The sequence below is a fragment of the Aphanomyces astaci genome (assembly GCF_000520075.1).
Source record: "Aphanomyces astaci strain APO3 unplaced genomic scaffold supercont1.14, whole genome shotgun sequence".
In the NCBI taxonomy this organism is placed as follows: Eukaryota; Oomycota; class Saprolegniomycetes; order Saprolegniales; family Verrucalvaceae; genus Aphanomyces; species Aphanomyces astaci.
The window spans coordinates 1,008,149-1,021,576 of NW_009798277.1; the positions used below are offsets into that span (position 1 = coordinate 1,008,149).

The 13,428-nt window shown below is 49.6% G+C and overlaps 7 protein-coding genes and 1 non-coding gene across 10 annotated transcripts; 4 read left to right on the plus strand and 4 right to left on the minus strand.

Annotated features, from left to right (window-relative positions):
* The first annotated feature begins 847 nt into the window (after window positions 1-847).
* H257_07143 (hypothetical protein) lies at window positions 848-1,986 on the plus strand. Its single transcript, XM_009832578.1, has 3 exons — window positions 848-1,193; window positions 1,244-1,386; window positions 1,446-1,986. Exons 1-3 carry the CDS (start codon window positions 944-946, stop codon window positions 1,740-1,742), a joined length of 690 nt encoding a protein of 229 aa, XP_009830880.1. The 5' UTR covers window positions 848-943; the 3' UTR covers window positions 1,743-1,986.
* Window positions 1,987-2,009: 23 nt separating this feature from the next.
* On the minus strand, window positions 2,010-3,007 carry H257_07144 (hypothetical protein). The gene is made up of 2 exons (XM_009832579.1): window positions 2,799-3,007; window positions 2,010-2,725 (listed from the first exon to the last, which is right to left on the minus strand). The coding sequence occupies exons 1-2, from the start codon at window positions 2,878-2,880 to the stop codon at window positions 2,142-2,144; spliced, it is 666 nt and encodes a 221-aa protein (XP_009830881.1). The 5' UTR covers window positions 2,881-3,007; the 3' UTR covers window positions 2,010-2,141.
* Window positions 3,008-3,467: 460 nt separating this feature from the next.
* H257_07145 (hypothetical protein) lies at window positions 3,468-6,103 on the plus strand. Of its 3 annotated transcripts, XM_009832580.1 has the most exons (8): window positions 3,468-3,830; window positions 3,894-4,187; window positions 4,260-4,466; window positions 4,523-4,672; window positions 5,010-5,234; window positions 5,310-5,429; window positions 5,631-5,684; window positions 5,753-6,103. In XM_009832580.1, the coding sequence occupies exons 1-8, from the start codon at window positions 3,486-3,488 to the stop codon at window positions 6,020-6,022; spliced, it is 1,665 nt and encodes a 554-aa protein (XP_009830882.1). In that variant the 5' UTR covers window positions 3,468-3,485; the 3' UTR covers window positions 6,023-6,103. The 3 variants fall into 3 exon arrangements, with proteins under 3 accessions (XP_009830882.1, XP_009830884.1, XP_009830883.1); XM_009832582.1 differs by having other exon boundaries at window positions 5,010-5,429; XM_009832581.1 differs by lacking the exon at window positions 3,468-3,830 and having other exon boundaries at window positions 3,871-4,187.
* Window positions 6,104-6,889: 786 nt separating this feature from the next.
* H257_07146 (hypothetical protein) lies at window positions 6,890-8,379 on the minus strand. The gene is made up of 5 exons (XM_009832583.1): window positions 8,170-8,379; window positions 7,995-8,105; window positions 7,606-7,929; window positions 7,349-7,508; window positions 6,890-7,087 (listed from the first exon to the last, which is right to left on the minus strand). Exons 1-5 carry the CDS (start codon window positions 8,272-8,274, stop codon window positions 7,020-7,022), a joined length of 768 nt encoding a protein of 255 aa, XP_009830885.1. The 5' UTR covers window positions 8,275-8,379; the 3' UTR covers window positions 6,890-7,019.
* Window positions 8,380-8,545: 166 nt separating this feature from the next.
* On the plus strand, window positions 8,546-9,101 carry H257_07147 (hypothetical protein). Its single transcript, XM_009832584.1, has one exon. The coding sequence runs from the start codon at window positions 8,588-8,590 to the stop codon at window positions 9,059-9,061; it is 474 nt and encodes a 157-aa protein (XP_009830886.1). The 5' UTR covers window positions 8,546-8,587; the 3' UTR covers window positions 9,062-9,101.
* A 396-nt stretch (window positions 9,102-9,497) lies between these two features.
* On the minus strand, window positions 9,498-10,601 carry H257_07148 (hypothetical protein). The gene is made up of 5 exons (XM_009832585.1): window positions 10,398-10,601; window positions 10,229-10,333; window positions 10,080-10,175; window positions 9,911-10,001; window positions 9,498-9,855 (listed from the first exon to the last, which is right to left on the minus strand). The coding sequence occupies exons 1-5, from the start codon at window positions 10,569-10,571 to the stop codon at window positions 9,566-9,568; spliced, it is 756 nt and encodes a 251-aa protein (XP_009830887.1). The 5' UTR covers window positions 10,572-10,601; the 3' UTR covers window positions 9,498-9,565.
* An 819-nt stretch (window positions 10,602-11,420) lies between these two features.
* On the plus strand, window positions 11,421-12,673 carry H257_07149 (hypothetical protein). The gene is made up of 2 exons (XM_009832586.1): window positions 11,421-11,946; window positions 12,018-12,673. Exons 1-2 carry the CDS (start codon window positions 11,438-11,440, stop codon window positions 12,616-12,618), a joined length of 1,110 nt encoding a protein of 369 aa, XP_009830888.1. The 5' UTR covers window positions 11,421-11,437; the 3' UTR covers window positions 12,619-12,673.
* A 271-nt stretch (window positions 12,674-12,944) lies between these two features.
* H257_07150 lies at window positions 12,945-13,025 on the minus strand. Its single transcript has one exon. It is a non-coding gene; the product is annotated as a tRNA-Ser (tRNA).
* Window positions 13,026-13,428: the final 403 nt, after the last annotated feature.

The window sequence follows — 13,428 nt, forward strand, 5'->3', positions numbered from 1 at the left end:
GTTATCACTAGTTTCCTCTGTTCCAAAATACTATTGTGGGTATTTTTGAGTGTGGCCTATACTAGTACTTGGAAATTGTATTGGAAGTTGCACTAGGACCTGATATATTTCTGAGAATTTTCGTATCTTTATTCAATTCACATTTTTCCGGACCAACTGGGCGAGGATGTGTCATGGGAATACTGTAGCAGGCATAAAGCACAGATCAAATCGATATGAGCTTCCATAAGAAGACCTATGTCATGAAATACAAATGCAAAAGGCTTCGAATTGACATATATAATGTTTTTGTCGCATAAGGCATCACGACACTTGGCTCAGATTTCAGGTCATTCAACGCAAAGTTTAGCATATTGATGGAACTCTTACTATAAAGGGTAAAATAAGTTTGCACAAGCACGAGGTTGATAAGATTTGCAATAGCATTGGCTATAACAAAGGAATAGATGTATTCATAGTGGTCATTATCGACTTACTCGCGAGTTCGTAGTGTTGTTCATGTTTCCCCATGGTTGTGTAGGAAAAAACGCTCCACGACCAGGTCTTCCGAATCTTGCAACATCGATACCTCGGTATGCAGAGTGATTTAGACGATTTGGAGAATAGCTAGCTATATCTACGTATCAGTACGAGTCGTTTGAGCCTGCAATCTCCACAATCGGACCAGAAATGAATGAATAGCCGAGATTTAAAGTAAAAATATCTGATAATACTTTCTTGTATGGAGTCGATCTCATCCTCGCCTGCGAATAAAATTCAAAAAATATGTCCTTGTTCGACATGGATACAAAAAAAGCCTAATTAGGGACAAATTGCGAATATACTTCATAAAATATGTTCACAGTCAGTTCAACAGTATTCTGAAACGGAGGAAGTATTAAGTTTCACGGGCATTTTCAAAATCCCAACAACTCGTGCTCCCTGATCACCAAAGTCGGGCACCATGATCATGCTCAAGAGGAAGAAGGAGCAGGCCGAAAGGGAAGCGGCTGCGGCTGCTGCGGCAGCTGCAGCCGCCGCTCCATCAGGCACAGATGACGGTGTGCCTGCACCAGCTGACGATAGCACCGCTAGCACTGCGGACGGTGCCGCGCCACCCGCTCCAGGGGGGGTCAAGATCATGGGCCTTGGTCGCGGAACGCGCAAGTCCAAGGAAAAGAAGCGTACTCCCGGTGAAATCCGCATTCAAAAAGGTACGTTTGTCTGTGATGGTAATAGCATCCCACGACGTTGGCCGCTCTAGACATTGCCGAGTTGGACGGTGGGTCTGCCGCAGTCGTTAGCTTCCCCGACTCGAACGACCTGACTAACTTTCAAGTTCGTATCACCGTCGACACGGGGCTCTGGACTGGTGCCGCGTACAACTTTACGTTCAAAATCCCATCGGTACATCCCCCCATCTTTCGTCGTCCGTCCAGTAAAGTAGTTGCTTCCCATCATCCTAGTTCTACCCCCATGAGCCGCCGAAAGTGCGTTGCGTGACCAAGATCTACCACCCGAACATCGACCTCGACGGCAACGTGTGCTTGAACATCCTCCGCGAAGACTGGAAACCCGTGCTGGACATCAACGCCGTCATCTACGGCCTCATCTATCTCTTCTACGAGCCCAACCCGGACGACCCGCTCAACCGCGAGGCCGCCGAGATGTTCCGCAACGACCCCCGTCGGTTCCAAGACCTTGTCTCGCGCAGTTTGAGAGGCCAGTTTGTCCAAGGCATCCAGTTCGACCGCCTCGTCTAGCTCAACTCCGTTCTAGACGCTGTCAAGATGCATATGGTGTCAACCATTCAATGACATGGGCCACTTCAGGCGAAGTACTTTTAACAACGCAACCAGGACAAGTCTTGTGCCATTCGATCGCATCCTTGGCTTGTACTATACCTACTTTACACTACTATATACTAGTACTACGTAGTATATACGGGTAAATGCTGCGTTCCTAGTTAGTACAGTTTAAAGGTCATCGCATAATGTACGTACGCTGGTGCTTGTTTGGGTGTCGAGTAGTCTCGGGTACAATCTATATATATATATATTAATATTATTGTCCAATCGATTTGAAACTGGAGCCCTCAACAGGAACTCTACAGTACTCCTATTTGGGTGAATAATGCACAATATATGTTAAACTCGGGAGAGCTACGAATGACACTGAAGGGATGCCTCGGGTAAACATTGTGCAAAGAAGGGTGCTTGCCGAACACAGGTCCAGCCGAGGGCGGTCCCGCACACAGACTCAGCGAGCCAGTCTTTTCCCCCGCACTGTTCAAACCCGACGCGAACCGGTCGACAGGTGCCGTCCACGCACGTGGCCCCCGTGGAGCACGCCCGCGCAGTGTCACAGGACGCCCAAAAGCCGACGCAAGCGGATGGGGGCTTCGTCACGCCCGGGTCCGGGTTCTGCACTTGGGGGTTCAGAGAGTGGGGGCTGGGGGGTGTTGTTTTAGGCGCACACGACTTTCTAGGGGATGGGGGGGTTGTTGTTGTTTTGGGGGCACAGGATGGTTTCTTGGGGGGTGGAGGAGGGGGGGTTGTTGTTATTTTGGGGGCGCACGACTTCTTTTTCGGAGAGGGCGTGGGCTTGGGGCTGCATTTTTTCATGGAGGGAGATGGATAGGTTGTGGGGGGCGGGTACGTGGTCGGCGGTGGATAGTCGTTGTTGTTTGCTGCAGCGGCGGCCACTACGGTGTTGGTGCTGCTGTCGGAGCTGTAACTCTCTTGGTCTATGGGTGTGGTGTATATACAACAGTAGAGTTAGAACAGAGGAGTTGTTGGGATGGGTTTGTGTCGTAGTACCTAACGCTGAGGCGGTAGTAGCGGCAGCTTGCAACAGCGCCACCAGCAGGACACCAGCAATTCGCCAGGTGCGAAATCTCATGGGAAGCCCAATGTAAAAATGGACAACACCAGTCAACAACACACTGTGTCGGAAAGAAGGGGGTCATTTTGCATATCCCAGCCGACATGTTGGACCAAGCATCGCCAGCAGCCCAGATGGAGTCTTGCCTTCAGGACAAAGATAGACAACGAGGGCGTTGGCTAAATTTAGGACAACGATACACGTGATGTAGGCGAAATGAGTCAACTGAAGGCGACGGCAACTGCTACTGGAGGCCATCCCATCACTAATTTATTCATATGTGCCTCCATCAATGACACGAAAAGTCAGCCATGACTATAAGCTGTTAACGTCAGGAACGTGTACTGTACTTCGAAGTGGTTAGTATGTGAAAGTCAAGATCATATGCCATTGGTCAAAATTACTCGGGAAAAGGGCGGTTTGTCACGTTTGATTCGCTGGAAAATGAGGTCGGATTCCATTGGTTGAAATGGTTTTGATTGGCATTCTAGTACTCCAATGATGATTCGCTGAAATTCTAACCTTTCTGCAATCGGATTGGCTAAAATAGAATACGAACACGAAGGATGTCGACAATGGCGGCGCGTCGATCGTGATTGGTGGAAATCCCCTTGAACGTTGGTATGCTGCTGCACTTCCGTCGGCGGGCGGGCGGAGTCTTCCTTCGTCCATTTTCATCGGCAGCGTCTAGCGTGCGCTCGCTCTTGGACATCTACGAGGATGCAGTCGTGTCGGGAGAGATTCAACAAGATCCTGTGCAGGTGCAAGCATTGCAGCACTTGCAAGCGTTGCAAGATCAACTCGTGGCGAGTCCTCCACCTCCTCCACCCCCCGTAACCACCGACCCATCTCCTTCGTTATGGGAACGATTACGCAGCACCATCTCTCCAGCCGCCGCACCCTCATCTTCCCGGGAACCCAACGGTCCCAAAGGAGTGTACTTGTACGGCGGGGTCGGATGTGGCAAGGTGACAGACAATACACTCTCCACTCCATATCCTCCTGACCATTCTTTGCAAAATATTCCCTAGACCTTCCTCATGGACATGTTCTTCGACAATTTGCCGTTGCAGAGCAAGCGCCGCGTCCATTTTCACAAGTTCATGCTGGAAGTCCACGCCAACATGCACAAGCTGCGCCAGGAAGGTCACGTCGGCGACCCGATTCCTCACCTCACGGCCGACTTGATGCGAACGTCCCGCGTGCTGTGCTTTGACGAGTTTCAAGTCACGGACGTGGCCGATGCGCTCATATTGCGGCGTCTCTTCTCGGCTATGATTGACGCCGGCAGCATCGTCGTCGCCACATCTAACCGCCCTCCCACGGTATAATTCATACCTATAATGTTACAGGATACTAGTATATTAATATATATATATACTGTCATGGTTTGATAGGATTTGTATAAGAATGGCCTGCAGCGCGTGCTATTTCTCCCGTTTATCGACCTGCTTGAGCACTCGTGCGTGGTGCACTCTCTCGAAGCGTCCTCGACCGACTACCGCAAACTCAAAGGCCAGGCCCAACTGCACGAAATGTATCGCCATCCACTGAACGAGGCCAACAGTCGGCTGTTTTACGAATCGTTCAAAACACTAGTCAATGTGCGACGAGGTTTCTCCGTCTTCTACTTGTGTAAAGAGGATGGAATGCTTGGTAGAACGAAGTGGTTCGGTCTGTCAAGCTCTGCACCCAAGGCCGCGTGGTGGACGTGCCCCATGCTGCACCTAAACACAAAGTATGCTTGCTGTCGTTCCCTGACATGTGTGACAAGCCCCTGGGGGCCGCCGATTACTTGGTGATTGCCGAGGTACTCCAAGGAATACGATGCCGATTGAATGACTTGATGTATGTATGGGTGCAGCCACGTATGGTTGGGCACGGACTACGTTTTGTACGGATGTTTGCATGGGGGTGTAGATTGTGGTTTTGAAAACGATCGAAATGGTGTACTTGATGTGTGTATGGGTGCAATATCGATGCGTATTGGCCGTTTGTGTGTGTGCGTGGGGGAGTTGGTGAGCGTATCCTGACTGTTTACACATGGGTGCAGTGCCTGGGCACGTTGAACGTACTGGTGTATGTATGGGTGCTGAACGTAGAATTAAATGTGGTTTTCGCTTGTACTGAGGTTTGTATGGGTGTAGGCGTTCCACACGGTGTTTTTGCAAGATATCCCCCGGCTCCACGTGCACAACCTCAACCAGACGCGGCGGTTCATCACGTTTGTCGACTGCATGTACGACAAGAAGGTGCAGCTCTACTGCGCCGCCGACGCTGCACCTATGGACCTGCTCGTCCAAGGCACGTCATCCAAGCACGTGATCGACGAAATGTTTGCGTTCGATCGCACTGTGTCGCGGCTCTTGGAGGTGGATACCCCCTGAAGATATCAGGAGTGGTGTATTTCTTTGTTGAATTATATATATTTAATTTCTCTATTTTAGATGCAATCGGAAAGTTATGGCACGTTGAGCGCTTCGACAGACCTGCCATCCACGAGCCATCGCCTCGCCTTCCTTCGTAAACTACAACACAAACCCCAGCTCCATTATCTCGACGTCAAGGTATATATATATATGTATATATCTACAACGTCGACGACTATTTATTTATTTATTATAATCAAATATATAGTTGGCCAAACCACTATATATTTGATTCAATGGAAATATCTTTATATATTTATATATATATTTATATATATTCCATGAAAAGAGACAGTACTACTAATATATATATATATATATCGATTTGGTGTTGCGTAGTGCATTTGGGACCTGTACAACCCAACGCAAGCGACGGAATTAGAATGTCACGAGGTGGGGAAAAAGTCTAGTAATACTGAAATGACGTGGTTGTAAGATAACGTTAAACCAAAAAACAATAGGTGCACGTCCTGTTGGAAGACTTGTTGGAGCTGCACGTAGGTGTGCGGGACTTGAACTCGGCGCGCGTGGATCCTCTGTTTAGGCTCCGGGACACGCTGTCGTTTGCGCGCTTCCAGCGGCTGTTGACGAGTGGACAGGAAGAGAAGAAGGCGGCGGCATGGTGGGAACTCGGCCATGTGCTGGACGACCGCCTCGCCCGCCTCGAACAAGAGGACAACGACGGGGCCGTGCCCAAGGAAGTGACCTCGCATGAGAATTGGGTCGTGTAACTGCACCCGTCGACTGTGTGTGTGCTTGAGTAGATTGTGAAGCATAATCACGACATAAAGCTATTTGCGTGCAGCTAATAATGATGTGGATGTTGCCGGCTCACCCACCACCGGTGGCAACCGAGATGGCCATGGTGGCGCAGTAAAGAGATCCGGCGAAGAGTTGCTCTCGGCACTGCGTATAACACGAGGACAACCAAGGGTCCGCGTGAAAAGTAAAAAAGTGCCCAAAAGTCGACTACTAACTACTACATGCTCGAATGTGATGTTGTGATGCTATATTTCCCCTCCCGCCTTTTCCGATGCAACGCCAATCACAAGGATCGGCACGGCCTCGGCAGCCATCGCCCACCAGTCGTCGCCGTCGCGTGCCTAATGTAGAGGGTGAGTCCACTTCGGTGCCACGACAGCGCGTTCCAGCATGTTTGAGACAAGGTCCCCGTCAGGCAATGACACAGCAAAACACAAGGGTGTTGCTATTCGCACCAACTTTAACTGTTCACCCCACATAGAGGGGGTCAGTTGGTAAAATGGTGCGCCGTATCTACTCGTTGCTCCTTCGTCTCCATACCGCCGTCCTGCGCACTCTAAATCTGGGAATGGCATCGTCCCACCGTTCGCCACCACTTCCGAGCCACGGCCACCCACCAACCAATGCAACACACCGCTTGATTGGACCTTAAGAATGCCCTTCTTACATTTTATATATATACGTTTTAACAGGGACTCGAGTCAAACAAGTTAAACGTATTGCGTTTAAACGATATTCTACCTGGTGTTTAAACGTAAACATTCATTCCATGTAGTACAATTCCGCTTACTATGTAGTAATAGAATCGCTCTCAACTACTAATAGTACGTAGTAAGGGTTGTAGTAGCGTCCTACTCGAGTAGTATTTAGTAGCAGTTAACTACCAACCGCCAACACTGCCGAATGTGTGTTAATATATTGAAGACCACAAGCATCCAAGGCGTTCTAGCTCACTTGAATCATCATTTACCCGGTAATGCTGTTGAGCGTGTTGTTAATGAACGTGTTGATCCCCGTGGCATTTGCAATCACACCTACAAACCATATCAAGGTCACTATTGTCGATTTGATACAAATTTGGGGGTGCAATCGAATCGCGCCATCCACAATCGATCTGATTGGTTGAATTTCATTGAGAAGGTTTTGATTGGCTAATAATTTTGAGCGCATCTGAGGTAGCCAATCAAATCGATTTAAATTCCAACGAGAAACCACAACACGAAATGTCACTCTAAAGCACAATACTACCTACCACTATCACTTTTGGACATGCAAATCAAATCGCCTAAGTTTACCTGGATCTGGTGGCTTGACTTGATCTGGCACATAAAACGTAGTTTGATTTGGGTTGGCCTTGGAGTACACGATGATACCCACGATGCCCGCAAACACGAGAAACGTGAAGAACAGGATGAGTCGGTCCGTCGCCATGCGCCGTGTAAACGTGCGCATTAACTACGACGATCATGACTTGTGGGACATTGTAGGATCAAGGCTACTACTACTTACTACTTCGAAGTACTACTTACTACTAGAATCAACTAAAGCATACCTTGTTGGCACGGGCCACGCCGTCGTCCATGCGCATCACTTCCTCTGTGATCGCATTGAGTTGGTTGCGCTGCTCCCGCAACGTTTCCCCGGTGGCGAGCGCCACTTCTTTGGAGTTTTCAATCATTTTTTGGGTATTTTTCAACGACACTTCGGTTTTTCCTTGCAATTCTTGGGCCTTGTTGAGCATATCCGTGTTGCCCGTGGGTACTTTGGCCGCTTTGGCCTTGGCGTCGCCGAACAGACCGTTGCGGTCCGTCTCCGTCTTGGCCCATTTCACTTCTCGAGTGAGTTCTTCCACCCGCGCGGCATACACGTCGTTTTTCTATGATAAGCATCATTGGAAGGGAATCAAGAGAATGATAAAGTTAGCATGGGATAGAGTGCTACCTCCCGGTATGTCTTGATGTCTTCGCGGTCGGTAACTTGCCGCAGGGCGAGGGAAAACCCCTTCTTCAAATCGATCACTTCCTTGAGCTTCTTTTCGGCCTCCGCTAACACCTTCAAAACGACGTATGAGCTCCTCGATAGAGAACTACCATGCATGAATAGAGATGTGTTGTACTTCGGATTTGACGCCAGGTGGAGCCTTGGAGAGCTTGGCCATAATTTGGTCGAGCTTGGTCAAGGCATCCGAGAGGTCCCCGTCATAATACGCGATCTCCGCCATCCACCAGGTGTATGAGCTTCACGCAGGCGCGGCAACCTTGGCGACGATATCTGTGGGGTGGTTGGGGTAGATTTGACACTCGCAGCTAAATATACTTGACAGGGGCGTTTCAAAGATTTCCAAGTTTGACAGTTTCGTAGTTCCCGTATCCGGAAATTCTCTTCTCGTCCGGATACCAACATTCCCAAAACGTGAGCACACGTTTTGTGCGTTTGATTGGCCAATCCCATGACGAGCATTTCCACCAATCACCGTTGCGGGAGTTGTTGGTCGAAGATGGACCGAGCAAAAACCAGAATTGACGTCGAAGGCCATGGAGCGCGAACCGTGTCCGTGGCGTATCCTGGAAGACATGGGCAGTGCCTTCGGCATGGGTGCCGTGGGTGGCGGCATCTTTCACTCCATCAAGGGCGCCCGCAACTCTCCTCCCGGGGAACGCGTTCGCGGCGCTGTGTTTGCTGTCAAGGCACGCAGTCCGATGCTCGCGGGGCAATTTGCGATCTGGGGGTGTCTGTTTTCGTCGTACGATTGCTCGTTGGCGGCGATCCGTCAGAAAGAAGACCCGTGGAACTCCATCTTGGCCGGTGCCGCCACCGGTGGGACCCTAGCCATGCGTTCGGGACCGCGGGCCGCGCTTACCCAAGCAGTGATCGGTGGGACGTTGCTGGCTCTCATTGAAGGCTTGGGTATTCTACTGGGTAAAATGGTTACGCCTCCGCCACAGGAATTCACGGACGAGCATGGCGTCGACACTAGCGAGCAGCAGTTGGCGCCGCCCAGTTTCTAGACGACCCCGCACCATAATAGATTTAGATTTTTTGCGTCCATCGTCGTTCCTCGTACGTTATGAGGCTGAGCAACGTGTCTCGGCTGGCTGCATGGGGGGGTCCTTAGAGCCTGGACAGGGGAACGTTCGACGCGATTGCATTCGTCGTCTAACGGTATGATGCCCTGGTTGAAGTGCGCCAAATCAAATGGATACACAATTGGGCATTCTTGTGACAGCTACAGCGCTGCTTGGAAGCACCCGTCTCTTGGTACTACAGACTGCATTGGTAGAACGCTACATATCAACCTGGCTAACGTGCTTTTGCCATCATCACGAAGGAGGACGCGATCGCTAACAGTGTTACTATGTACGGTAGTGCCTGTTATTCGGGTAGCATCGTTGACTTGCCATACTATGATGGCATATCGGCGAACTTTTCTCTCAAAACTGTACGTTCGGTTAACGGTACAACATAGCTTTAGCATCACAAACCATGGACGGATGATGGTTATGAAGAATGTACTATTCGTCGTCGTCGCCTTCACTACTGTCGTCTTCACTACTGTTGTCGCTGCTGGTATAATGGCTGTCAGTGTCGTCGTCTGGTTTGTGAATAAACCGATCGATCTGGTACAATCGTTTGAGTTTGAGCTGGTGGCCGCGCTTCACGACCCCCAACGCCACGACGTCTTCAGTGGTCAGTCCATTTTCGTGGAGGAAGTTGACGTCGTCGAACCCGGCTTGGACAAACGCATGGGCGTATTGGCCCAGCCCGATCGACGCAAGCCAGTCCCGGACGCCAGAGTCCGACGCTAGTGATTGTTGTGATTCCCCTTGTCGCAGATGAATGAATGAATCTGGACGTACGTGGAGATGTGGATGGCGTTGAAGGACCCAGGAGCGCCGTTATCTCGTCGAACCCGGTGGCATGGGCGCACTCGATGGGAAGGGTGCCAGCCTGACGAATGTAGAATGATGAAGACATGAAATGGTTGGTTGGGATAGCTATTGGGAAAAGATTGCAGGTTATGTGGACCTTGGAAGGTTGCTGTGTGGCATTTGCTTGGAGCAGTAGAGCCACCATATCGAGTAGACCCATGGTGGCTGCGATATGTAGAGGAGTAAAGCCGCGCTAGCATCATCGCCATATGAATGATTCAGTTGCACGAATATGACTGATCGTACAGTGTCGGCGGCGTCGACTACCGCACCATGCGCTAAAAGAAGCTGCACAATGTCCTTATGCCCACTCTGAACTGCAACATGGAGCGCTGTGTACTTGCCCTGGGTCTACATGTATCGTACTACTCTCAATCGAAGGTCATTCGATTTCCAATGCTGGGCAATTGTGTACCTGACCCACTTGGTGTACAAGGTTGTTGTCATTCTCGAGCAGAGTCGTGGCTACGGCGATGTCTCCAGCAGCACATGCGTATTGAAGCGGTGTCCATCGCAGAGTTCCAGTGGGGGAACCTGCGTCTAGAAGGTCGTCGTCATCGTTTACCTTCGAAGCATCTGTTGGGCCCATATTCGCCACGAACACGACGTTTCGATCTTTGTAGTTGTTCGAAGGAACTGTAAATAGTGTAAGGCGACACAATTAAATGCGTTATGTGTGTGAAAGAAGTGGCGCTTGGTAAAGCTTTTTAATGGCTTCCAAGTCATTGGCATCGCATGAGGCAATTCCGCACGAATATATGATGCACATGGAAGGGAAGTGATGCATTCTATCTGTGCATCGGATGCATAGGGTGTGTGCATAGAGTTCGTAGGTGCAACAATTGGACGCTGCAGCCCTCCACTTGCGTACTGCTGTGGGGCATTGTAGATGGGACTCCTGCCTCTGTGTACACCATGATATTCGACGTGAAAAGTCGACTGTTCTTCTGAAACGAGTAAGACGGGTAAAACAATGTTGATTGCCAAAAAAGTCAGACTAATTGCGTTTGCGCTCCTCTCTACCCTTCTTCAGTTGCTCCATCACTTCATCACGAGTAAACTCTTGCGCGGGGTAGTTGATGTAGTCGAGCTACAAGGACACACCCCACCACGTCGTGATTATTTCAACTCCAGACATGTCAAACGGCTTACCTTCGTCACGATTGCCTTCACAATATCAGGCTGCATGTACACATACGTGGTGACGATGGGCACTATAACATACACGAACACAGGACGTTACATGAGCACAGATAGTGACGATGCATGCTTCCCATACCAGTCACGTAGAGCGTGAACTTGAAGAGCTCGAGCGATCGGTACGGCGACATGCTTGGCGAAGTTCGAATGAGACTGAAGCACCAATGTAATCCGGATGAATGTACAACTTATTCGGAAATCTATGGGCCAATCAAACGTGGTGAATATCCGGATAATTGCCAGGTCAAAGCTACCATGACGACAAACAACGATGCATGGTCGTGGTACAGGAACGTACTCGGCGCGCCGCAGTTTGTGTGTGCCCCAATGGTGCGGCAGTCCGAGCTAGCCTTTCGCCTTCTCACACGACGCTTGGGATGCCAGTTGGCATTCACGCCGATGTTTGTCGCGTCAGATGTGGTGGCTGCCGCGGCTGGTTCTATGGATGCAACGATCGACGTTTCGCACCAATTCTTCGCCACCGCTGATGAAGATCGGCCGCTGATTGTCCAGCTAGCAGGAAACGACCCAATCACTCTTGCAACGGCGGTTGCCCTCCTCCAGCATCGCTGCGACGGCATTGACCTGAACCTGGGCTGCCCGCAGCGATGTGCTCGCACTGGCCACTTTGGCGCGTATCTCCTCGACGACCCCGACCTCGTTGAACAGGTTGTTCGAGCCATGGTCCACGTGGCTAAGGTTCCCATCACATGCAAGATTCGCATTCAACAAGACATTCGCGCCTCCATTGACCTGGCCCGTCGGTATGTATGATATTCCCTCGAACTCGTCAGCTCAACTGCAATGGCGAATGCATCTCATTCCCTTTTATTAGACTAGAAGACGCAGGCTGTTCGATGCTGACGGTCCATGGTCGACTGCGCACTCAACGGCACCACGAAGGCACGTGCAACTGGGATGCCATCCGACAAATCCGGCAGTCTGTGGCCATTCCAGTGTTGGCCAACGGCGGAATCCAATCGCGGCAGCACGCGGTAGAGTGCATCAAGTACACCGGATGCGCTGGAGTCATGAGCGCCACCGCATTGCTGCAAAACCCTGCGGCCCTGTCCGCTTCTCCAACCTCAGTTTATGCGACAGCGTTGCAGTACTTGGCCCTAGCTCGCGAGTACCCGCCTCTGCATGCAGACACCACGCGAGACCATATTTTGACCATGATGCGATCCAAATGCCAGAGGCAGTTTATAGACTTGTGGGGCGTGATTCAACATGTTCAGTTGCCAGATCAATTGGAAGCATGCGTCGTGCATGTTGCCAGTCGCCATGACGATACAGTCGTGGTGTCGACGCTATTTAACGACTGGGAAGCCCTACCGTCGTTCAAGGACATCAAGTCGAACTGGACATCACGACCAAACGGGTGGGATGTCGATCACGCGGTTGAATTACGTGGTTGGGCGAATGAAGATTACTAGTCATACTAACACGTACTTCGAAGTATTTTAACAAGTATTGTGCTTTCGAGTGAAATTTCGTGTTGTGGCGTGGATTCTCGTTGAAATTTAAATCGATTTGATTGGCGACTTCAGATGAGCTCAAAATTATTAGCCAATCAAAACCTTCTCAATGAAATTCAACCAATCAGATCGATGGTGGATTGGTTCCGTCGGCGCGATTCGATTGCACCCCCTCGCCAAATTTGTATCAAATCGACAATATTCATACATCCTTTACATACTGTATTGGGTGGATGAAAAGATACTACTGGAGTAGTATGTTGTCGTTTCGATGAAAAATACATCGACAGCTGTGAGATTTGAACTCACGCGGGTGACCCCAATAGATTTCTAGTCTATCGCCTTAACCGCTCGGCCAAGCTGTCTACGTAAACATTGTCCTTTAAATTCAAGCAAATATTAACCAAACTAAGTAGCCTTGAAACTGTAAGTAACTTAGATTTTTATATTTTCAATACAATGCACGCTTTAATATATTAATAGTAGCACTACGTAGAAATAAATGCTTAACAGTAGTACAGTATTGTAGTACAGTATTTCGAGTGAAATTTCGTTGGAATTAAAATCGATTTGATTGGCTACTTCAGTTGAGCGAAACTCAAAATTATTAACCAATCAAAGCCTTCTCAATGAAATTCAACCAATCAGATCGGTTTGGTTGGCGCGATTCGATTGCACCCCCTCCCCAAATTTGTACCAAATCGACAATAAAGGTGAATTTTATGGTAGACCAAAAAACTGGAGAATGTTTGTCGGGAAAAAGACGGT